This window comes from Bactrocera dorsalis, chromosome 3, assembly GCF_023373825.1.
Source record: "Bactrocera dorsalis isolate Fly_Bdor chromosome 3, ASM2337382v1, whole genome shotgun sequence".
NCBI classification, from domain to species: Eukaryota; Metazoa; Arthropoda; class Insecta; order Diptera; family Tephritidae; genus Bactrocera; species Bactrocera dorsalis.
Genome location: NC_064305.1, coordinates 79,926,268 through 79,951,883, shown reverse-complemented (window position 1 = coordinate 79,951,883; position 25,616 = coordinate 79,926,268). Strand labels below are relative to the sequence as shown.

At 35.4% G+C, this 25,616-nt stretch overlaps 3 protein-coding genes across 7 annotated transcripts in view; all 3 read left to right on the top strand.

The window, feature by feature from the left end:
• The window catches only part of LOC105229971 (protein N-terminal asparagine amidohydrolase), an 82,495-nt gene extending 79,942 nt beyond the window's left edge, over positions 1 to 2,553 (top strand). Inside the window, exons 7-8 of one of the 3 annotated variants that reach the window (XR_007422103.1) lie at positions 57 to 379; positions 2,209 to 2,553. Coding sequence is in view for 2 of the 3 variants with exons in the window: in XM_011210508.4 (XP_011208810.1) it covers positions 57 to 170; positions 2,209 to 2,220 (126 nt within the window). In the remaining variant the exon portion in view is untranslated. Of the gene's footprint in view, positions 1 to 56 lie in introns of all 3 variants that reach the window. The other 2 variants (XM_011210508.4, XM_049451011.1) reach the window with 2 other exon arrangements.
• Positions 2,554 to 4,453: 1,900 nt separating this feature from the next.
• On the top strand, positions 4,454 to 17,381 carry LOC105229969 (maternal protein tudor). 2 transcript variants are annotated; one of them, XM_011210506.4, is made up of 10 exons: positions 4,454 to 5,093; positions 5,905 to 6,608; positions 6,848 to 7,006; positions 7,063 to 7,512; positions 7,579 to 8,364; positions 8,431 to 9,659; positions 9,734 to 10,527; positions 10,591 to 10,825; positions 11,122 to 11,321; positions 11,894 to 17,381. In XM_011210506.4, the coding sequence occupies exons 2-10, from the start codon at positions 6,180 to 6,182 to the stop codon at positions 15,718 to 15,720; spliced, it is 8,109 nt and encodes a 2,702-aa protein (XP_011208808.2). In that variant the 5' UTR covers positions 4,454 to 5,093; positions 5,905 to 6,179; the 3' UTR covers positions 15,721 to 17,381. The 2 variants fall into 2 exon arrangements, with proteins under 2 accessions (XP_011208808.2, XP_011208807.2); XM_011210505.4 differs by having other exon boundaries at positions 8,428 to 9,659.
• Positions 17,382 to 22,241: 4,860 nt separating this feature from the next.
• The window catches only part of LOC105230022 (immunoglobulin superfamily containing leucine-rich repeat protein 2), a 34,253-nt gene continuing 30,878 nt past the window's right edge, over positions 22,242 to 25,616 (top strand). The window contains exon 1 of one of the 2 annotated variants that reach the window (XM_049451796.1): positions 22,242 to 22,890. The gene's annotated coding sequence lies outside the window, so the exon portion shown is untranslated. The remainder of the gene's footprint in view (positions 22,891 to 25,616) is intronic. The other variant, XM_049451795.1, reaches the window with a different exon arrangement.

Genomic DNA, 25,616 nt, shown 5'->3' with positions numbered 1-25,616 from the left:
TAGGTGCAATCACAAACCCTTCAAAAGTTAAATATTAACAGTTTATTTTTCTACAGATACGCGCAACAATAAAATTCATACAGGATAATCAATTCCCCGCAATCACCGTGTTTCGGGACAATCGGCCACGCTACTATCGGCGCGACGAGTCTACGGGCTGCTGGACTTTGGTTAGATATTAATTACGAATAAACGCACACTCACACATGCATCCATATACATACATATATGTAAACAATACGTGCTCGCATATTTGCATAGTTTGCGCTTAAAGCGAATATTCACTTAAGTGTTATTAAGCTGCGCTTTTACTTTGTTGTTTTAAATGTCCGCCTTAGCTGCTCCGTTCACTCTATGGCTGCTCTGTACTTTTGTACTCGTATGTAAATTGTATTTTTGCCTTTATTATGAATAATTTATGTTTTATTTTTTACTGCTGAACTTTTTTCACTTTTTTGTTAATTATTTTTTTTTTTTAGTGTTTTGCTCTGCTTCAATTTTGTATTTCAATGTTTTCAAGCACGTTGCTTCAGTGTAGGCACTAATTGTGCTTTTATTGTTTTGTTTTTAGTTTTTCTTACTATTACTTTTAAGCTCTCTTTGTTAAATGTAAACTATGTTGTATTGTAATATTTTATTTTGCAACTTTGATGGCAGCTTTGCAATCGAAAATTAAAATTTTGTTTTGTATTTGCCTCGAAAGCAGCAGGAGACGCATACACGCATATGTGTATGTACATAAAGTTAAGAGCTTAGCATATTTATACGATTTTAGAAGTTATTAGTATAGTAGCTAAACATAATATTAAAAAGTAGCGAGATTTGTGAGTCGAAATTTCTAATTATACTTGAAGATGTAATTGTATATAGGTATTTAAGCTAGAGCATTAGTATGAATTTGATATTGAATTCGTTTTTTTTTTAACACTTAAGTGCTGTAGTCTATATAAACTATGTTCTTGTAACCGATTGCTGAGTCTATAAGACTATATATTTAGTAGGTATAATCGTTTTTGTTTTTTGTGCGCGTAAAGTAATAGAAAATAAAAAGAAATGCTAATTAAATATTATAGTAAAAAACTAAAATAATAAAACTAATTCGTAAAAAATTGTAATAAATTGAATAAATTTATAATTACAAAATAATTCGTAAAAAAATTTATAAATAGTCTAAATTTACAATAAACTAAAATAAAAAGTAATAAAAAATATTATTAATAACTATAAGCAAATAAAAATTATATAGAATATTAAACAATACATAGCAAAATAAATTAAAATTTAAAATCGATAAATATAATAAAAAAAATATAATAGTTATTAAAAAAATATAATAATTTTAAATGTTTATAACTTATAAATAAATATTTAAAATTAAGAAATATAAAACAAAAAATTATATAAATAATAATAATTATTTCAAAATAAATGCGAACTAGACCGTAACATAAAAAAGATGAACACGATCTAACGTGCATAATATATTAAAATCGCAAAAAAAAATATTCGACCTTTGAACTCGGGTATTTTCACATAATAGAATGATGAGAACTTCCAGTATGTTATTTTTTAAACATGTTTTGAAAAAATTCAAACGAACAGCTTGTTGTAAATTTATGTAACTTCACTTACATTTTCTATCTAATTTGAACGCACTAAAATTTAATATATTTTCTTATAAAATCACATTAAACATTTTCAAAATAAATTTAAATTTAATTTAAAAAATTGATTTATCGAAATTAAAAAAGCTAAAAAAATATATTTAATTCACAAATTTAAAATTTCAAACTGTTTTAAATATACAAACATAAATACATATATGGAAAACAAAAAAAAACATCTTGGTGATACGCAAATTCGCTTAAGAGCATAAAACATATATTAGATAATTACTAAAAATATATTTACCACACACTTTTGTGAATTTAGACTTGTAAGCTTTGCCTTGCTATTGTGTTCTTACACACACATACATACATATACTTAAGAAACTAAAATTTAGTTGTTAAAACGCATTAAATGTTTTTTCCCTTTGTTGTTGTGTATAAGTATGTAGCTTTTATATATCATTTTGTAAATATGTGCGTAGTATAACACCAACAAATCTCTAAATCTATTTTCTACACTTTCTGCTCTTCCGCTGACTTAACTACTATCTTCTACGTAACTTCTGTATATATAATTGTATTTTATTTCTTATTCTAGGTTAATGATTGAGGCAAGACAGCGTAAAAATATAAATATAAAAATTAAAACGAATGTTTTCGCTAGCTACGTGTGAAAATAATTAAAAACAAGCCTTGAAGTAAATAAAAAAAAAATGTTTTAATAAAATTTTGTGAAATTAGTTAAATATTTTATGAAATATATGTATGTTGTATAATAGCTGCTAATAAATACTTGCATACAACTAAAATGTTAAAAGCATTATGTGCGCGACAATTTATATTCTTATTATTGCTATTGTTTGTGCGCTCGCTGTAAACACCCATTTATTTAATGTGTAACCATATTAACGCTATTAAATAAAGTGAATATTGTAATAAAAAAGTTTTTAATTAAATATATTAAAAGTTATAACTGTATACAGCAGCTGATAACGAAGCAAATGTACATTTATTTGCATGTTGCACATAAACAGGACACGCATTGTACATACATAAGTACATATAATGTACATATTTGAGCAACAATTAAGTATATGTACTTGAATATATCGAATATAGTTAATTATGTATACCAACGCCACAATTACGAATGATCAATTAGAAACGACTTCAATATTGTACACCTATACCAACACATACATGCATATATGGATTAAAAATGAAAACAATAAAGAAAATATTAATAAAAAAAATCGTTTATTATTATAATTTTTTTATTTTTAAAGTGGAGAGTCCTATGCGTCTGCTTGGTAACCGGCAATATTAATATTTAATTAGTTTCCTTAGGAAGGTCGTGATTCGACCACAACCCTAAGTAGGGATTATTCCGCCTTCCCACTTTAGCTCGGCTTCAAACGGATGTTCTTAGGCTACCCAGAGGATACTTGGTCAAAGACCGGAAGTCGTGAGCTGCTTGAGTCATATGTAAGAGAAAGTATTCGACGCAGTACCCACCGCGGGAAGCAGAGGAAGAGGAAGGCCTCCACTCCGTTGGAATGCCCAAGTGGAGAAGGACCTGGTTTCGCTTGGAATAGCCAATTGGCGCCACGTAGCGAAGAGAAGAAACGACCGGTGTGCTGTTGTTAGCTCGGCCATAATCGCGTAAGCGGTGTCTACGCCAATAAAGAAGAAGAAGATAGAACTTGTTATAACAATTCTACGTCTATCACCTCTTGGCTTCAAGTAATTCGCATCTACTGCGGCATAGTAACAGATTTTATGTCTAGGAATAACCTGGAGGCAGTACTATGAAGGCTATAGCAGAGGAGCCACCGATATCTTTTTTTTTTCTTTGTAGACATAAAGCAAATTTCGAATAATGTCTTTGCAATTCGCTTCATATATTTTTGGAATACAAGTTCCCATAGTTAATCTCATTAGAAGAAAATTTTAATACTTTTAAAATTGCCCTAACTGGTCCGCTTGCTTTTTGCTCGTTCTTCCTTATTGTGCATATGCGTAAGTATGTATACAGGTAAAATTCGCGCCTTATTTCACGCATGACCATGGAATTCTGCACGCGCTTTTCCTCCAAATATTTGTAAATATTGACGAATATCAAAGCTAAAGCGGAATATGAAAAGCAAAACAAAGAACCATGAAGAAATTTCACAAAAGAGAATTTATGATTGTCTGCTTAACAACATCAGCTGTTAGAAAAGAAAAGAAGAAGAAGAATACACACCACAAAATTATTAATATAAATAAGCTCGTTTAATATAATTAAAAGCGTAAAACAATAATTGGAGTTTTCGTCCAAAAAGCAGATTTGAAATTATTCAAGTTAAAAAACGCAAGCGCTCTCAAAAAATTAGTGCAAAATTATATTTATAACTTAACTTAACTATCCTTTAACCCATTTTCTCTTGTATTTTTTTCTTTTTATTAATAATTTATTGTTTTAGGCTATCAAATCATTTAAAAGCGCAATACATTTTTTTCATTTTTTTTCAATAAGTTCCATATTTTAATTCACAATAAAACGGTGAACTATTCGCGGTTTGCAACCCTGTCTACTTGTCATGTGCAACTTTTATCAGCGAGATACGCAACAATCGATTATTCAAGATATTTTACGATGTTTAATTAACATATTTAAACAATTATTCCTATTTCATATTCTCATTACCTAGTATACAACAGACAATAATAACATATGACAATATTAGTAGCATAATTTGAGCAGCGGTGGTGTTTTATACAAATACCAAAGGAAATCATAAAATCGATTACTCCGGAATGAGAAATGATCGGTTGCAACATAGATTTTCGACTAAAAATCTCCAGTCCAATTTGAGATTCGCAGCAGGACGTGTGTGTGAGTCGGGTGGTGAATATTTATTTTGTTTTTTCCATTTGTGTTTCTTGCAAAAGGTTTTCGAAAAGTGCAACGATATTAAAAATATCAAAAAATATTATTAAAATACGCTACAGTGAGGTAGGTGCAAATTCTACGGCAAAACCAGCGCTTTCCTGCGCCAACGTGCGCTGCTGTGCTGTGTAAAGAAAGCGCCCGTCTGTGTCCACATAATCGTCATCATCAATATTGCCATAACGTGCCCGTACGAAAGAGAAAATTTATAAGACTGAAGAAAAGCCATAGGCAGCAAAATTAGCAACTTTTTTTAGTTTATATATTTGTAATACGACGTGAAAGGTGAAACTTGCATACTTCGCTTGAAATTGAAGTGCAGAAAATTATATACGTACAAAAAAACAAAGAATTTTCATTTTAATACTGGGGGATAATCCATCTGGTGATGACTACTTTGGAGCAGAAAAGCAATAAGGAAAAAAGAAAAGATAATTGAAACGCAAAAAAGTAGACCGAAGAAGACAAGACTGCCAAGATAGCGAAAACGACTGAGAAGAAGCAGCAGGAGGGCGTAATAAGTATTTACATATGTATTGCATTGTGAATAAGTAAGTATTTACAAAGTGATTAAAGTGAATCTTCGAAGACAAAAATGGTGTATTTATTCATTTTAATACGCATTACTTGTATATTCATTTAATTCCAATAAAAGCGTTTAGTTTCTAATTAGACCTTTTGTATGTAGATGTATGTATGTATATTAACTACACTTTTGCATCTTAGTCGATATTTTAATACATTTAATATTGTTTTACTAAATTGTTTAAAAGTGTTATGTACATGATATGTTTGCAGAAAAATTTATTCGTAGTGTCGACAACCCTGTCAAAATTTTGCAAATTCTTCAACGTGTCTTCGTTTATTTCGGCAATTCACAAGTATTTGTTTTTGTTTCGTCTTTATTGGTTTCTTTGCGAAATTTCTCCATTGTTGTTTTTTGCACTGTTCGAACCGTTTCCCCTAACCCTCTTGCGAAGAAACGGCATTGTTGGCTCGAGGCCGTTTAACAGTTTCTGCAAATGCCAGTGAATTCGTAGCAAATAACGGTATAATTTTATCGGCAACGCTGGTTTCTATGCCATTTCGGCGAAAAGAGCATTTGCATAAATTTTCTTTGATATTTTGTTGTGCATAAAATTTCTTTGATTTTAAAATCCTTTATTGTGCATATTGTGCTAATATATTTACACCCACTACAAGAACGCAAAAATAAAAAGAATTCTCGCTTTCAATGAGGCGTGAAGGCCAAAATTAGCAAGTGTTACATTTCATATTGTCTCTACGATTCACTTCTTTAATTACATTTTATTTAATTTTTCATTTTGTTAGTGTAAACTAATTGTCTCTCTTCAATTACAGAAGCCGTATCAGGCGCCTTAAATAACGAGTGAATTATTTTTTCAATTATTAAAAGTGAAAAAATTATTTCTAAAAAAGTTTTCGCATTTATACAAATGCGAAAGGACTTTGTGACTATTTTATAAAAACATTATATATATAACGACACAAAACAGAATCTTAAACGAAACGAAACAATTAAAAACTAATATAACACAACGCATAAGAGAGAAAACAGCTTACTATATAAAGCTTTGAGCACTGAAGCAACAACTGCTATACAAAAATAAAACACAATGAGTACTGTTTCCTCAGCGGCGTCTGCGCGGTCAGCCGCCTCAACTACGGGCACAGATACCACCAAGAGACTACAGATCACACACGTCGATGCGTTTGGTCCGTACTTGCGCATATACGGCCAAATGAATCCGGACGCAATGGCTGTATTGCGCAATAGAATCCAGGAAATGTTACGCACATGCCTAGCCATCGATCCGACTTGGCCGGTGCAACGACAACAAGTACCGCTACGCCTTGGCACTTTATGCCTTTATAAGAGCACTAAAGGTATAGCACCGGCCGATTTTGAATTTTTGCGCGTACGCATACTGGACGTTATAACTAATAGCGGGCAACAGAATGCGACGCAGGGACAAAAACCGCTGGTCAAAGTGGAAGTGGAATTCGTCGACTACGGCGGAAAGGCGCTGGTGGCCAGTTATGAGGTAAGTGTATGCGTCAGCGAAGCGCAAAATAAAATATGCATGCACATCTTTATTTGTACATAACGTTAACGCATTCTTCATGCGCTGTCATAAATAAAGTAATGTGTGGTTGGGTAGTTACTGAGTGGTGTCATCCCCAATGTAGTTATAAGAGTGTATTAAATTTCGGTTAGTTAAATGAGTAGTGTGATAAATAAACAAAAATAATAACTGTTCACTAACTTTTCTTCTATTCGTAGCTCCTCTTCCCCAAACAGCCGGAAGCTTTGTCCTCTATGCCCACAATATGCGCGCCATACATCCTATTGGGCATTTGCAAAGATTTCAAACCAGAAGAGCTGGAGGAGATTTCACGCATAATTTTGCGTCAAACATTGGACATATCCATTGAACATGAAGTAAGTGAAGCTTTTGCTGCGATTTCGATTTATTTTATTTTTCTTTATTTTTTCAGTTTAAGCAATATAAATTTATTACAATGAAATGGAAGGAATTCAATTTTGCTGAGTTTTTAATACATCAAAAAAAAATCGGTGCACCTATCGCAAGCGAATTGCTACGTGATAATTTTGCTAAATTTATCAAGCAACAAAATCAAAAGCAGCAACAGCAACAACAGCAAACACAAACGCTACCAGCTCAACAGCCACAAAATCATCATTTAGCAACGTCACAGAAGCAACAACAACAACACAAGCAAACCCTTCCGATGTACCCTGCTGTCGGCGGCAATGCCAACAACAACAACTATTATGCCATTAATCATAACAACAATGTAGCACCCGTTAGCGGTGTATACCCAGCTGTTGGACGTTCACTAGCTGCGCGTTTGCAACAATATCAGTTAGAACAGCAACAACAACAAGCGCAAGCGCATTTAGCCATGCAACCACAAATGTTAATGGTAAATATAGAATTTGCTTATGATTTTGTAATGTAATTTTAATCTCCCTCCTTTATGATCGCTCAGAACTTGCAGCGTCCTATACAGCCACGCATGCCACACACCATTGGTAATTTACGTTCGCTTTATGTGCCTTATGCTGCACCAGCCTATCAGCAGCAAACTGCTTACAACGGATTTCAACCAACAGTTGCCAACGCCATGTCTGGTCTTCCATATTCAAATGCTTACAATACGCGCTATCAGCGTCCACAGCAAGCGCAGCATAAACAAGATTTTGCTAGCAACGCCAATAGCAGCAAACAAGTAGTGAACACTTCACCGCGTCGCGTTACCACTGCCACTTTCAAGACCAACAATTTAACTGTTGGTAAAACATATGATGTTTACGTTAGCTTCGTGGAGAATGGACCCTGTTTGTTTTCGGTGCAGTTGGCGCTGGCACAGGACGAACTAACCGAAATGATGAATCGCATTGAGCGTGTGCAACTGAAGCCATACGCTGACAAACCCGTCTTGGGCACAGCTTGCATTGCGCGCTACTCCGAAGACGGACAATTCTATCGCGCGCTGATCACCGGCGTACAAACGACAGCATGCAAAGTGGTTTATATTGATTATGGCAATGCAGAGTTGGTCAAATACAGTGATTTATATGAAATACCTGATGAGTTCCTAGAGGCAAAAGCGTTCGCCATACGTTTCACACTCTCAGGCCATAAAGACTTGGAGCCTATCGATGAGAGCTTGAAGAAGGCCTTCAAAGATCTAATGATGTATAAGAATTGTCAGTTGAAAGTTATGCCATTAGAAGGACCGCCATTGGTGCAATATTGCGAGCTGTACTTACAGGTAAGCGTGTGTGAAATTTCAGCGTTATGATAATTCTTCATTTATTTTTTTTCTTAAACGCAGCAGAAAAGCAACGTGCTCGATGTGCTGAAGGATATACAAAAGTGCCGTCTAGTATATCCGAAATCGGAGAATTTAAACAACAACGATATTGTAGAGATCCGATATATCGACTCACCCAAGCATTTCTACGTGCAAAAAGTGGATAACATCTCGAAATTCGAGAAGCTCATGGACGATATGTTCTTGTATTACAATAAAAATCAGGTTGTGCCCAATCACTTGGCGCTCGGCGCGCCATGTATTGTGAAATATGATAACGAATGGTATCGTGCTGAAGTGATGCGTGCCGACTCGACCGCCATTATTGTGCGCCACGTCGATTTCGGCTACGAGCAAAAAGTCACCAAGAATCTATTGAGTAACATCGCCGAGAAGCATTTAAAACTGCCGCGTCAAGCCATTCAATGCTGCCTAAAGGGTTTCGAAAATAACGAACTTAGCAAAGACTTGGCCACCAATCAATTTGAAATGCTCGCCGAAGAGTCGAATCGCCAACGACGCTCGTTCACCGTCAAAGTCTTCCGCATACAACCGGACGGTGTGCACTTGGTGAACCTTTGCACCAAAGACTTGAATGTCATGAAGAAGCTTTACAAATTATCCATGCCTTTCGAACAGTACTTAACATTGGAGAAGGAGGAATTCAATATACACTCGCACAACGGTCATCAGCATAGACAGAGCGCCGGACACGAGAATGGCAATAAGACACCATCGATTGCTTCCTCTAACGATGTGGCATCACTGCATTCGAGCAAGAAAGCAGCACAGATACTCAACTCCACCACATTGCAAAGCGAAGAGCAGCTACAGCAAACACCGCAACGACAACAGCAATTGCAGCAGCAGCAAGCGCGTAAAACGAACTCACGCACTACCGGTAGCAAGTCTGGCAGCGCCGCAGGCAGTGCACCGGCGAGCAGTGTACAGGGTACGCTCTCGGTGGAGTGGGACAAGCAGAGCTCGGCCAGCTCGATGGACAATCGCGATTCGCGCTCCAGCTCCAGCGAGTTGAAACACGGCAAACGTCAGCAGCAGCAACAACAACAACGGCAAGGCCGCAATGCGCCACATACGCCAACAATACAAGCGAACTTGAATGTCAGCAATAGCAGCAGCGGTGGCGCCGATAGACGCAGTGTCGGCAGTGGCGCCAGCAATGTTAGCAGCCAAAATCAGAAGCAGCGTAGCGGTGCCAATCAAATACCGCCACGCTTCCAAAACGAAAATCGGTAAAATATATAAATTTTTTTAATTATGGTAACTGTAAAATGTATTAACCGCTTTCTTACTCTTTCACCTTTAGGCGTCAGAAGAAGGAGCCCGTAACGCCACCACGCCAGCAGCGCCCACAGAATGCGCCGCAAGGTTATTCACAGCAGCGTAACAAGTCCGCCACCAATAATGCCAACACACCACGCGCCAATGATACACACTCCGAGGTGAGCAGCAATGCTGGTAGCGAGCTAAGCGAACAAGTACAAGCGACGTCCACACAGTTGCCCGATGAGTATGTGCCGCTGAATCAAGCATTCCCCGTACAACATTTGGATACGCCAACGCGCGAGGATGTCATCATTTGTTGGTGGATTTCACCACATCAATTCTACACTCACCTCAAATCGCGTCTGCCGGAATTCGAGCATTTCATGCGTGAAATACAGTTATTCTATAAGACGAAATCACTGCAGCAGCTACAACTAAAAGTCGGCTCCTATGTTATCGCACGCTATCGCAAAGAGAATCTGCTCTATCGCGCGCGCATACTCGCCTGCAATCAGATGTTGCGCAAATACAAAGTGCAATTCGTCGATATTGGCAATCAGTACACGGTCACCTCCGAGGATATCTGGCAAGTGGAAAAACGTTTCGCCACGTTGCCTGTCATGGCGCACCTGTGTAGCTTCAGTGGCATTGTGTCCAACTTTGATCACCTTTACATAATCGATCGCATGGAGAAATACTTGCCGGCGGGCGCAACCCTAAATTGCGAGTATATTGAGCGTGAGCAGGAGATGTACTATGTCAATGTCAAACTGAATGGCGTGTCACTGAAAGAGACACTCAAGTCGGAGGGCATAATTACCGAGGTGGCGCCAGGTAAGCAGTACAAACATGTTTTTCACATAGTATGTACTAAAAAATATTTTTTTCGATTTGTAGAGCTGCGCCTCAGCCTGCTGGCAGGCCAACAAATACGTGTAAAGATTACATACGTAAAGGATATGTTGAACTTCAAGCTGCAGGTGGAGGGCTTGCCTGAGCATGTACAACTGTTGAGTTCCTACGACGATCTGCGCTATGTCAAATCCAATCCAGATGTAGCGGTGAAATTCAAACAATTTTACGAGGGCAAAACATGTGTGGTCAACATAAAGGATGTCAATGACAACAAAGTGTATGCCAATTTTTTAATATTTTTTTATTTTATTTTTTTTTTATTTCATTTTTTTTTTTCTTTTATTTTTTTTTATTTTATTTTAATTTTTTTTTTATTTATTTTTATTTATTTATTTTAATTTTTTTTTATTTTATTCTTTTTTTTTATTTATTTTTGTTATTTTTTTTATTTATTTATTTATTTTTTTTTATTTTTTTTTTATTTATTTTTATTTTATTTTTTTTTTGTTTTTATTTTATGTTTTTTTGTAATTTTCTTATGAGATTTTCCTTTAATACGGTATTCCATTACAGCATTCTACTACGCCCACTTGTGCCGCTGTTAAAGGAAGATGTGACGACGTTTATTTGCCAACAGCCGGTGGTGTTGGAGCGTTTCGAGGCGCGTGTTGTGCATGTGGCGAGCGCATATCGTGTGTTTGTGCATACGATCGCTATGGAGGCGAAAATGATAGAGCTGCTGAATGAGATGTTTGAATACTATGAGCATAACGGTTAGTAGCGCAGGGTACATTAAATTTGCCACGAAGTTTGTAAAACCCAGAAGGAAACCTCCGAGACCCTATAGTATAGTCGATTTAACGATTTAATCGTGTCCGTATGTCTGTATATATGGCAACAAGTCTCCCAGATTTGGAGATATCGACCTGAAATCTTGCACGCGTCCAATTCTTTGCAAGAAATTCGTTTATCGGAAGCCCTGGCCAAAAGAAAACGGCTATCTCACCAACCTTTTTCGCTTCCTCTCTGCACGGAATCTAACACTTTTCCCCACTAAATCCCAAGAATTCTCAAAGGACGAAGGAGTACAGACTTGACCTAATATTGTAAAGCCGCAACGAAATCCTCAAGTCGCTAGCCGACAGCACATGGGTAAAAGACCAAAAAAAAACATTATTGGCAAAGTAAAAGGCAATTGGCCGGCCGGTCCTTAACCGCGCCAATATGGTCACCTGAATGTAGTGAAACGCAGGCAAGGAAGCTTCGATGCTACCGAAAACTACTTTTTTTTTATTGTGTTTTGTTATTAAGAATCTCAATTTATACCTCAATTATCTCATTTTAGGTACACCCTTGGGCACTTTTGAGCCGGACCAAATTTGCGCCGCGCACGGCAGTGATGGCAATTGGTATCGCGCGCGCATCACACCACAATTGACCAAAGATGTCATCGAGGTACACTATATCGACTATGGAAACACGGAAAAATTAAGCGAAAAAAGTTTAAAAACTCTGGAGGAAAGATTCTACCTCAATCGCAACTCTTTCGCAATTGAGTTGAATTTACCGGTGCGCACATTGGCAGCAGATGCGCAACATCGGAATTCGAAATCGAAGAAAGCAGCAAATGTGTCGGCCGACCTAGACGCGGCTGCACTGGAGAAACTAAAGCAGCTGGCATTGGTGGACGAACCCGTGGTGCATGTGCGTGCGTTGGAGGTGCAACACAACCATTTGATTGCCGAACTCACTTTGGCTGGCGGTGAAAATATTGTGGATGCGTTGCTGCAAACGCAGCTAATAAAGTCACGTGATGTGGATTTCATGCGTAAGCAGCTGGAGAAGGACAAAACAAATATGTTTGAATACATTGAAATGGTGGATCTGACGCTCGAAGAGGAAGATGACACGGAAAAGAAAATGACAGGTAAGAGCAAGAACTCCAGCTCACCAAAGAAGAAGAAGCAAGCGGAGAAAACTGTGAAAAAGGAGACTACAGTGAACAACAGTGTGCCTGAAGTGATTAAAAGAGCAGAGAAAGAGAAAACAGTTGAAATGACTGCGCCAGTTATAATGGCTGAGACGCCACCGCAAACACCACCACAACCGCAAGAAACTAAAGTCGAGGCGGCAGCAGCCCAACCAGCACTTACACAAACACCAATACCGGCAGCAACACCAACATCACCACCTCCGTCAACCACCGCGTCTGAGCCGCAATCGGTGGCAGAGTCCGAAACTGAATCCATCGATCCCTGCGCTGATATGGAACATGCCATACTTGGTCACTGCGACAATCCCGGCCAATTCTATGTGCATCCCTACGATAAAATGGATGAATTGCGTCAGCTGCAAGAGGATTTGCAAATTGTCGCCAGCTCTCTGCCCACACTAATGGTGGTGGCGAATGGTGTGCACTGCATCTCATACTACTCGGTTAACAAGCAATGGTATCGCGCCAAGATCCTCGATGCCGAGCTTATGGTACTGCAGTTCATCGATTATGGCAACACGGATTGCGTGTCGGACACGACGCACGTGCGCGAGATGAGCAGCTGCAACGACATCGAACCGTTCTGTATGCCCTGCTCACTGCCGATCAAGCCGAACGGCACAGCCGATTGGGTCGACGCAGCCAATGCCATCTTCAGCGATTCGCACGGCAAATCGGTGAATTTCGAGTACATCACACGTGGTGATAAGTACAAACGCAGCTTTATCAATCTTTACATCGATGGCGCAAACATTGCCGACAAACTGGTGGAGGATGGTTTTGCCAAGCACCTAGTATTGGTCGATTCCGGCGAGAATTGCTATATATCACATGTAAACAGCATAACCGACTTCTATATACAATATGAAAAAGACTCGAAAGCTTTGGAATTGATTGAGATCTATTTGGCCGAAAACGAGAAACTGAAGAAATTAGAAAAATTCGAATATGCTAAAATTGTGGCGGCGCTCTTCCCCGATGACGAAATGTGGTATCGCGCTAAACTACTCAAACACATACCGAACCGTGGTTACGAAGTGCTATTCATCGATTACGGCAACACATCCATCAGTCCCGAATGTCGTGAGATTTCTGAAGAGATTGCCAAGTTGCCGCCTTTGTCGAAAAAGTGCGCACTACATGTGCCCGAGCATTGTGTGGCCTGGTCCGATGCAGCCGAGGAGAAATTCGGTGAAATAGCGGCGCAAGGTGAAACAATCTTCACAGTCGAACTATGTGAGCCAGCTGGCGATCATGCGCTGGTGCATCTGCTCATTGACGGACACAACATCAACGATGATCTCGAACCGCTGTGCGAACACAAGCCCGTCGAAGCCGATCTAAATATGAGCTTCAGCACGACCATACAATCGTCGGTGTTCGAGAGTGGCAAAGTGTACGATGCCGTTATTTCGCATGCCAACTCGCCGCTCGACTTCTTTGTGCAATTTAGTAAGGACACCATACGTCTGGACGATATGACCAGCAGCTTGAACGCGCTCGGCATGGATGCGCTAACCGATGCGAAGATCGGTCAACTCTGCGCTGCGGTCTATTGCGAAGATAATGCGCTCTATCGCGCGCGCATACTAGAAATCATCGTTGATTCGGACGCCAAGCCGCAGTACCGTGTGATCTTCATTGATTTCGGCAACGAAGCCATCACCGATGATGTGCGCGTATTGCCGCACGATTTACAGGCGCTACCGGAATTCTCACGACACTGTCAACTGGTGGGTGCTGCCGAAGAGATTGGCGAGCATAAAACGCAAGCGGCTAACGAAGCATTCGGCCAGCTGATTGAGGAGTGTGAAGGTCTGGTGAAAATTGAGTTTATCGAAAGCAAGGAGGCCACAACACCTGTGCCGGTCAGGCTGTATGCTACCAGCGGCGGTGAGGATCTCGGCGAAAGGCTGCACTCGCTGATCGCCGCGATTAGCGCAAACGCGTCCGCCGTGCTGGCAACACCACCAATCGCGGAGAACACCTGCGTTATATCGCATGCGATTTCACCAACACATTTCTACATACAACCGAAGGGTAATTCACTGCAGTTGGAGCTGGTGTCGAAGGCGCTCACCAAATCCGATGCCGAGCAGCTGCCCGCGCTGCAGAGCGTTGAAGTCGATAGCGTTTGCAGCGCTTACTCGCTTGAGGATGACTGCTACTATCGCGGTCGTGTGCAAAAAGTGCTGCCTGGCGATGAAGGCTATGAGGTATACCTGCTCGACTATGGCAATGTCATAAATGTCACCGTTATAAAGGAATTGCCCGCTGATTTGCGTGCCATACCGACGCTGGCGTGGAAGTGCAAACTAAATGTGGTGCCTGAGGCGCCTGAAACGCTGCTAAACGAATGCTTTGCGGCGCTGCTGGAAGCGCACTTTGGTGAGATCTACACCATCGAGTCGGACGAAGTTGCGCTGGACACAAATGAGCGCGTACACATTGTTAAATTGCAGGCGAATTACAAGGATTTGGCTGAGGAGTTAGCTGACGCTGTGTCCAAGGGTGACGCCGAGAAGGCGGCCGCTGCCCTATCACCCGTGCCCACGCTGCACAATTGCACCATCATACATATCAACTCGCCGGCTTCATTCTACATACAATTGGCCGAAGATGTGCCCGCCGTGGAGAGAATCACCGATGTGCTCTTAGACGCTGAAACTGATTTCCAAGCATTCACCGATTTGCAAGTGGGCGCCAGATGTGCCGCCCAATTCCCCGACGATTTGGCATTCTACCGCGCGGAAATTGTGCAAGTACTGGAGGAGGGCAAATGTGAGGTGCATTACCTGGACTTCGGCAACAACGCCATCACCGATCAGTTTCGTGTGCTGCCCGACGGCATGCTCGATGAGGCGGCCTACAGCAAACACTGTGCGTTGGATGTTAATTTAGCGAGCAATTTGGATGCCAGCGCCGCATTTGCGCAGTTCATCGATTCGCGTTTCTCCGAAACATTCCAGGTTGAGTTGCTTAAAACGACCGTGGAGCCGGTCATCTGTCGTCTATTCTATCAGGAAAAGAATGTGGCCAACGAAGTGCTGCAATTGTTGAAGGGCGCTAATGGTAGTGGCGCTCCGGCAGCGCTACTGCCGAACGGCCTCAACGACTCGGCTGCATTAAATGAGCAAGAAAATGCAGCAACTGAAGACAGCGTTGAGACGACGCAGTAACACGCATATTTGCAGAACAGTTTCGAGCTGCGCATGCGTACAAGACTTAACAGCAAACCAGAGTGAGATATGAAACATAACTGATTTTTACAGCCTAAAGCGTTCGGCGTACTAACGAGCGTCAGCTTTCGACTATACTTACCGTTGTTTGGAGCCGAACGGCGGTGTGGTGCTAGAAGAGCGTTGTAAAACTGGCACCTCGTGCCGAATTTGAAGTGCGCAGAGAGCAAATCAACATTTGTGTGATATACATACATACATAAATACTATAAATATTGTAATATTTTTTTTTCTAAATTGAGTATAGCTCATATTTATGCTGCATAGCGAACTGAGTGAGAGAAAAACGGGCAACCCGAACCCGAAAAATATAATAAGTGCCAATTTTTGGGCAGAAATTGAAATTCTAAATGTAAAATGCATAGGAAAACGCGAGTTAATTATTTTGATATTTTTGCTAAGAGGCCTTTACAAAGAATTTTTTTATATAAAATTAATTAAAACGATAAAGAAATTTTATTATTATTTTTTTATTTTATTTCGCGCGTAAAAAGTTCGTAGAACGTGAATTTTTCGTTGGAGCTGCGGCAATTTTTGTTCCAAAGTAATAATTGAGGTATTTTCATGAATTTATGCTAATGAAATGCCTTTCAAAGTAAGAAGAAGCATATGTATTTTTTTTTTTTTTTGTAAACGTGCGTTTGTTGCACGTATAGTAAACATTGTAGAGTCTACGAAAGCAGCTTGATGTTGTGTTGAGGTCAAGCGCTTGAGTTGCGGGTATACCGTTAAAGTGTAACTCAAGCCAAGCAAGAAATAAGGAGAGAAATATTAATGTTAATTTTGAAACGAAAATAAAAATCTCGAAAATGAACAAAAAAAAATGTAAAATAATTATAAAAAACCAAACGAAAAAAATATCGCTAACAAGCAAAGTATATAAATAAACAAATATATAATGAATGCATTACATATACACATACACGAGCATTATAATACTTATATATGAACACAAGCAAATAAATAATAATAATAATAAAAGGAGAACTTGCTCAATTTATATACGAAACCGCTAAATACATTGTATAACAGGTTGTACTACAACAATGCTGAAGAAAGCAAAATTTTGCACAGCAAAAAAAGAAATGAAAAGAAGTATGAGTTCGTTGCAATAATTACTAATCGCCTAGCGAAATCGTCTATTGCAATTCAAGAGTGGCGTGAGAACGCTTTATTATTTTAAAAAATGTTATTATTATTTTCGTAAAAAATATCACAACGCGTCCATTTAATTTTCGTTTTTGTAGTAAAGTGTTGGTGGGTAACAAAGTTAAGAGTAGCAAGCAATTTGCAAAGCATTTTTTTTTATTTAACGCAGCTTCAAATTGCATATGGCTGCTGTTTTCTTTTTTATTTTCAAAATATTTAGTCTTTTTTTTAACAATAATTCTTTTCTTTATTTTTTATTTTTAACTGAATAAATGGTTTCTTTATTTCTTTTTCAATTTCCTAATTTTGCTACCACTTGAATTATTTCATTTAATTATTTAACAAATATGTATGTGTAACTGAGCAATATTTCTTTATCTACTTTAGTCTCAATTCTAATACTTGCATTCTTATAAAAATACAGTAAACTAAAACAAAAAAAAAAAACATAAGCAAGCATCACTTTTTATATATTTCACTAATTTTCATTCAAGACAGTTATTAACCAATTTTATACACTTCCAAACTTTAAAAACATTTATTTGATTTTATTATATAAAATATACGTGACTTTGAAATTATAATAAAATCATATATAAACTCAGCGAAAAAAATTAAAATACCAGAAAATTTGAAAAAAAAACAACAAAACAAATAAATTAAACAAAAAAATCGATTATACTAAAAACGAACAAAATGCGTGTTTTATATGGTGGGGGGAGATTGGGGAGGGCAGGGAAATTATAAAGATGAACTTCCATAATTCGTATACTTGAAATGGCAATATAAGTAAAATTTCATACGAATTTCCTTCCATAAATCAAACTATTAAGTTGGCACGTGATTCATCAAGTCGCATTTTTTGGGGAAATCCCGTTTTATGAACGCCTACTCAGGTAGAAGTCGCCGCACATATTTATCCCTTCAAGCGGAACTATTGCGGATTATATTGAGTTGGACAAAGAATTGTTCAGCCATGATATTGTAGAACCGAATATAGACCCAACGAATATGCCGGGGTCAAAAATGAGTGGTGGGCGCGTCTACAACCTGGGAGATACATATGTATGTATGTATGTATATTATTTTATTTTTAATATTTTTTTAAATTAATTAATTTTTTTTATTCATTAATTTTTTTTATTAATTAGTTTTTTTTAATTATTTTTTTATTAATTTTTTTAATTGATTTATTTTATTATTTTTTAATTAATTATTATTTTTTAATTAATTTTTAATTAATTACTTTTTTAATTAATTTTTAATTAATTATTTTTTTAAATTAATTTTTAATTATTATTATTTTTTTTAATTATTATTTTTTTTAAATTATTTTTTTTTATTTATTTTTTTTTTTATTTATTTATTTTTTTTAATTAATTATTTTTTTTATTAATTTATTTTTTTACTAATCTATTTTTTTAATAAATTAATTTTTGTTAATTAATTAATTTTTTTTTATTTTTTTTTAATTAATTAATTTTTTTTTATTTTTTTTTTAAATTAATTTATTTTTTTTAATTAATTTATTTTTTTTAATTAATTTATTTTTTTTAATTAATTTATTTTTTTTAATTAATTTATTTTTTTTAATTAATTTAATTTATTTTTTTTAATTAATTTATATTTTTTACATATTTTTTTATTACAGTAGAGGCCCGTCAATTAAATTTAGAATTTATATTACACCGCTTAATACATACAAATTTCTAACGTTGATTTTCAATAGATTGTTTTAAGTTTTTTTTGGAATACTTATGTGTATTATTTTGTTATAATAAACTTTATAAATATTTTATCTTAATACATAGTTCATTTTATTTTTTATATTTATTCTTTTTTTCTTCATATAGTTTTAATTAATTTTTTTACACAAATCTAATGTGGTTTTTTGTTCTGAATTTATATTTTATTTATTTTTGTTAATTATTTTTTATGTTGGTTTATGTTGTTTTTTATATTTATTTATTTTTTATATTTATTTTTTTATCTTTATTTTTTTTTGTGCTCTTCATATATTTTTAATTAATTTGTTTATTCAACTGTAATTTGTTAATTATTTCTTAATTTATATATTTTCGTTAATTTTCTTATTCTTCATTCTTTTACTTTTTTTTATTATTTTTTTAGTGTTTTTACTTAGATTTTTCATTTTATAAATTAATTCTTAATGGATTTTTAAAATTACGTCTGTATTGATTTTTTTATTTACGTACTTTTTTCTTATATTTTTAATTATATTTCTATTTTATTTAATTTTTTTTTATAATTAATTTTTTTGTATTGTTAATTTATTTTGAATCAATGTTATTCTTTTGAAATTAAATTAATTTTAAATTTAATTATTTTTATTTGTTTAATTTTTATATTTCTAATATTTTTTTAATTATTATTTTTCACTTTTTTAAATTACGTTTATTTATTTTTTTAAACATATTTTTATTTTATTGTTTTTTGTTATTACTTTTATTTAATTTTTCGATATTTTTGTACGATATTATTATTATTTTATTAATTTTTTTCATATGGCAATAATATAAATTCTTAAAATCTCATTCGTTATCTACAAATGTACTTGGCCTAAACCTTCTTTATGTTCGTACTTATGCAAATAACAGTGTTTTCGACCGGCCTTAGGTCATTTGAGGAATAGGTTCCTTGTAATTTTACTTTCCAGTGCTGGCCTCAAATGTAACAACAACACAATTAGCGCATTGACCAGCTTCAAAGCAAATAATTGCGGAACGGTAAGCGGATTTTCAAGGCAAAAACAAAATAAGGGAATTAACTTTCACAATTGACGGAAGTATTGTGATACTGATATCGCTTATTTTGGGAATATGCTAATCTTTCTGTTTGATTGTGCGCGTGAAAGAATTCTGCGCAGGCGTAAACGTGCGGGTTGCATGTGCATATGTTTACTTTACAGGTACGAGCAGACAGCCTGCAAACAGGCATATACATACATTTAAATAGGTGCTAAGTAAATAGAACAGAAAGAAGATAATACAAATGTGCATGCACTCGGTGAAACTATTTATAAAACTCATTGCACATGGTAAAACAAATAAATGTAAATATTTTTTTAAAAAATAGAAATTCTTTGCGATGATCTTAAGATAATGATTTTTCATTACCTATGTACATATACATATGTATATGAATAAGTATGTTGCATCGATTGTTCAGGAGTACTAGAGGCGATGGATGAAAGCAAATTTTAAATATTGTAAGTTGGACACTCGTCTATGTATTTAATTATACTATATCTCTTGACCTGTAAGAATAGTTAGCGAAGGGCTAATACAAATTTCGACAAAAGAGCATTTTTTTTGAGATTTTTGTGAATATTATTTAGACTTTTTTCGGCTCATAATAACTTTTCATCAATTTTAATTACCTCGAAATTGGAAAACTAGAAGAGAACATCACCAGAGACTTTATACTAAACTTTCGACCTTCACAAAGGCTGATCGGATGGAAATTGCGTGATCCTGTTAGTAATATCAAGTCAACATGAAGAAGAAGTTCAGGATTAAGTATAATACAAATGTAAGAATTATTTAGTCGTAGGAGTTTTAAACAGACCTTTAATAAATTCTCAATTTACATAAATTAAGAAACTGATAGACGTAATTAAGGGACTAATTGAGTAAATTAAGGGTCTAAAGAACTCAATTAATGTACTAGTTGACTTATTTAAGGGACTAATTGGCTCAATTAAGGGAGTGTATGAAAAACCTTTTCGAACGAAGCAGCCGAAATAACATCAATTTGGCCTAAATGAAGCTCGCTGTGCTCTGATTGTTTAAACAGGTTTCTTATCAATTTTGTCTTCTTATCAGATCCTTCAGAAAATGAACACATACAGATAAAAAAGCAAAAAAACTTAACGAGAAGAGAACACTATGCAAACAAAAAAGTATCTTTTGGAAAAATAAATGTGTAAATTCATACATACATACCTTTAAATAAAAATATATAAGTGCCTTGTATTATACTTAGAAATATGTATATATATATTTATAAGTATGTATTTAAGTATGCCTGTAAATTAATGTTTGTACCATTTTTAAGTTCTCTTAACATAACGGTGATAATTGAAATTGTAGCTTTAACAATGCTATTTATGATGATTGGGCAAGTGATTGCAATGAAACTGAAGTGCTGTAGTAACTAGGTTAGTTTCGAAATGTTTTTATGTACATATGTATATGCACATGGTAAGTGATCACAAAAGGAAAACTAACTGCCAGTTCAATTCCGTGAATTTTGTAACTGCCATCAGCAAGCGAATTTTTTAAATTCAGAAAAACGTGACTAAAGCATTATCATTGTTTGCACTCAAGATATACAAAAATCGAAGAAAATCTCAAAAAATTCATTGTGCCCATATGATCAATAAATTGAGGGTCCTAGGTCGCTTCCAAATAGCTGAGTTCTATACATTCGGCACTAAAACAATATAATTCGGCATATACGAAATGTTTCGATTCGAACACTAAACTACATATTAGGTATCATGTCAGCCATTATTAGCTGAGAGATCTTATCCTTCATATGAAAAAAGTGTCTGCTTTTGTAGTCTGATACTTTAGAGTACAACTCGATCTTATTTCGCTGCCATTTTGATTTATGTATGTAGTTCCATTTTCGTCGAAAAAAACGGTTTTAGAAAAATTCGGGAATTTTATGGACGCCTTTGTTCAGATCCAGACTAATTTTTATACCAAGACAACACTACCAACACATTTCTACCATTTTCTTTCCTTTCACCAGAACACGTGACCGTTTCAAATAACGTTATTAACAATAATTTTTATTTTGAAAACGTTTTCTCACAAAAATAAAGTCATGTTTTATACACAGCAAAAAACTCTTACATACATATGTATGTATGTATGTAGAAACAAATAAACAAGAGTGCACATATTCGTGTGGCATGCGATCAACGAGGCATCACCGCGCAAACATTTCCATTATCAGCACTTAACACCTTATATTTATTGTTGTTTCCATAGCTACTACTGTTATATTATCACCACCAACAGCATGCACCGAAGTCAGCCGGAGCAAGTGTTCCGTTAACATTTCGATTCTTACTTAACAGTGATGTTAACATATTCAGCTACTGTTTGTGGACAGAATCTTGAATGAGATTTTCTCATTTTCCAACGAACAGCTGACCTAACAGTTATTTTTCGTCGTCGGCAATGCTTATCACTTGCTCGGCTTGCTAGCACACACACACTGTAATACGGTCGGCCACTCGGTCATTCAGCCAGCGAATGTTAATATCACTGCTTGATAAAAATTCTCGGTGTGCGTGATCGTTGTGGCTCTGCCGTCTGTGGCATATGCGATGCGGTGATCGCATTTTCACTTTAATATAACATTTGAAACGGTACTTGCCGGTTTGATTAGATCGCATTGGGCGCGAGTGCTAGTCGGTGGGGGAAGTGGATTTTTAATTAAAAAATATTTACGACACGAATACACCGTCGCTAAAGTCAAATAAAAGTGATATTTAGTGAATGATTTGCAAGTAGAATTCTCGAAAAAAAGTGAAAATTCTGAAATGGAAAATTTCGAAAATTAGTAAGCAAATGTTGAAATTAAAAAAATATATAATAATGGCAGGCAATGCAAATCAACGAGCAATAATTTGCCGAAACTAAATGTGCGTTTTGAAATTGTGATGAAATATCAAAAATTTTAAATGTGAGAAATATTTAGTTGAAATAAAAAAAAATTTTTGAAATAAAAAAAAATTTTGAAATAAAAATATTTCGTTGAAATAAAAATATTTTTGTGCCCGAATTTGTTTGGTGTGTGAAAACAGCTCAAACCCACAACAAAGTGTTTATTTCTTAATATTTGTGCTAAGGATGTCACTTTCGAAAACAACGAAATTTCTTTTACTAAATTGGATTATTATAAATACAGTCTTATAAGCGAGAGGTGAGCTTAATTTTTTTAATTATTTGAATTCATAAATGTGCATAAGTCTTAAATTGTCGAAATTGTAAATGTTTTCGGTATTAACTTCTGGATTATTGGCTTCATTAAAGCAAATTTGTAAATGTTTGCTCATTAACTCAGTTTTTATATTTACTTGCTTGTCATATAATTCATATTTTAATATTTTGTAAATAAAAAGTAATAATTACAAAAATAAAGGATCAAAGATTCTGTATTCATTAGTAACATTTGTTCAGTCACATAATTTCTGTGTTCTCACAGCAACTAGAACTCATAGTTAGGTAGCAAGCAAGTCAACAATCCTGCAGTAGAAAACCAGCAATCTCGTATTAGAAACCCAACATTCGTTTACCCAAATTCCTTGAAATGCGAACAGCGATTGTTTGAACAAAGAAACGATGTTTAGTTAGGTAGATACAAACGTTGGCAGGAGCAGCAGCGGTGTAAGCAACTCAAGTATTTTAATGCTAGTACTCGTATGAATCAGCCAACTGACTTTTTTATACAAGGAATTGTATTTTTTAAGTGTTATTGTCTTATAAAATGAAAAAAGTCAGTTTAGGATTGCAAAATACGCCAGTTTCATAATATTTCGAAACTTAACGACAACTGTCTATTAAAACTCATATCTTTATTGATATTATCCAAACTTTATTTCCTGACTATTTTCCTGATAGCTCCTCTCAAAACTTATTGATATACAGTACATATGTATGCACTCTTATAGAAAATTATATATTTTCTCATAAGATCAGTTCTGCTTTATTAGATTTTATATATAGCATAGTTAATATACATACATATATGAGACCAAATAGCTAAAGGTACCAAGAAAACAATTTTTATGGAGATTTGCTCTTTAAATAAATCGTTCGTGTAAATATGGTCAGTAAAAACAACTTATAATACTAGAAAAGTATATTGAAGAAAACCTTCCTCGGGTGACGGCATTTTTTAAACAAATGAAATATTTTATTAGAATTTTTTATTGTTATAAACATACATTATTAACAAAGAAATTCTGACATTTTGTGTAAAAAAAATATTGTAAACTCGGACATTGCGGCGCCATTTCCGGTGACCCCACCCGCGTGCACCCGCGTCAGGACTATCTAAGGTGAAAAATACTTGCTTTAGTTCTTGTTTCAATTGAGAAGGATATTTCTAGGTCCCGACTATAAGTCTATACTGAAGGTGCTATTGTTATAAGTGTACGAATATTTATTTTTTTGTACAGAGAATATTTTCAAAATCTGGTAGCAGCTGAATCGAAAAACTTATTACCTAGTTCCTTTCAAATTCGCCCAATAAACTAGGATTCCAAATACCATCCCCCTTAGAATCGCGTAGTTTCTTTGGAGCACATTTGGCCACCAAATGATAGACCTACTGAACTAAGACATCTTACGTATATTTAATCACCCAAACCAATGACAAAATAAATAAACGATTGTATAATATTTGATTAAATAATTTTGTTCTGAAAACTTTTTTTTAAGAAGCCTCTAAGCACTAACAATGCATTAGTGTTTACATACCCACACAAAATTTCAACTAAACATCTCACATCGTTTGGTTTAGTCAAAACTGATAATATTATCAGTAGTATAGTCAGTCATAAATTAATACCTATGTATTTTGGTATGTATGCTTACGTACCTACATGTTGTTGTAAATAAAAATTATGCAATTAACCTTTGGTGTTTTTAGGTTCAAAACTCAATACAAAACATGTATTTTATCTCCAAAATCTAATCAGAGGACACAACTCACTATGAAAATATTTAAAAGCATACCCACTAAAGCGGCATTTTTTCTAAAAAAATACATTTAAATTAAAAAACAAAATTTGTTTGATCTTTTGACTTTTGTTATACAAAATAAATAACATTTGCCAAAGCAAACACGAAAGAGAGTCAACAATTTTGTACAAATACAACGTAGTAAGGAGAATCAAACTACAGGGGTAAAGAATTGATTAAATTGATTTAAATTGAAAGCGAAGAGCGGCGACACACAAGCAAATAAGAGAAATAGACAGACAAAAGTCAACTAATATATACTTGTATATATGGATGTATATATAGGGTGATTTTTTAAGAGCTTGATAACTTTTTTTTAAAAAAAAACGCATAAAATTTGCAAAATCTCATCGGTTCTTTATTTGAAACGTTAGATTGGTTCATGACATTTACTTTTTGAAGATAATTTCATTTAAATGTTGACCGCGGCTGCGTCTTAGGTGGTCCATTCGGAAAGTCCAATTTTGGGCAACTTTTTCGAGCATTTCGGCCGGAATAGCCCGAATTTCTTCGGAAATGTTGTCTTCCAAAGCTGGAATAGTTGCTGGCTTATTTCTGTAGACTTTAGACTTGACGTAGCCCCACAAAAAATAGTCTAAAGGCGTTAAATCGCATGATCTTGGTGGCCAACTTACGGGTCCATTTCTTGAGATGAATTGTTGTCCGAAGTTTTCCCTCAAAATGGCCATAGAATCGCGAGCTGTGTGGCATGTAGCGCCATCTTGTTGAAACCACATGTCAACCAAGTTCAGTTCTTCCATTTTTGGCAACAAAAAGTTTGTTAGCATCGAACGATAGCGATCGCCATTCACCGTAACGTTGCGTCCAACAGCATCTTTGAAAAAATACGGTCCAATGATTCCACCAGCGTACAAACCACACCAAACAGTGCATTTTTCGGGA

What these genes read in the sequence shown, in the direction of transcription:
- LOC105229969 (XM_011210505.4), top strand. Translation starts at nt 6,180, where the DNA reads ATGAGTACTGTTTCCTCAGCGGCGTCTGCGCGGTCAGCCGCCTCAACT. An exon ending in CGCTGGTGGCCAGTTATGAG is followed by an intron (nt 6,609 to 6,847) that starts GTAAGTGTATGC and finishes TTCTATTCGTAG; the next exon opens with CTCCTCTTCCCCAAACAGCC. An exon ending in ATTGCGAGCTGTACTTACAG is followed by an intron (nt 8,365 to 8,427) that starts GTAAGCGTGTGT and finishes TCTTAAACGCAG; the next exon opens with CAGAAAAGCAACGTGCTCGA.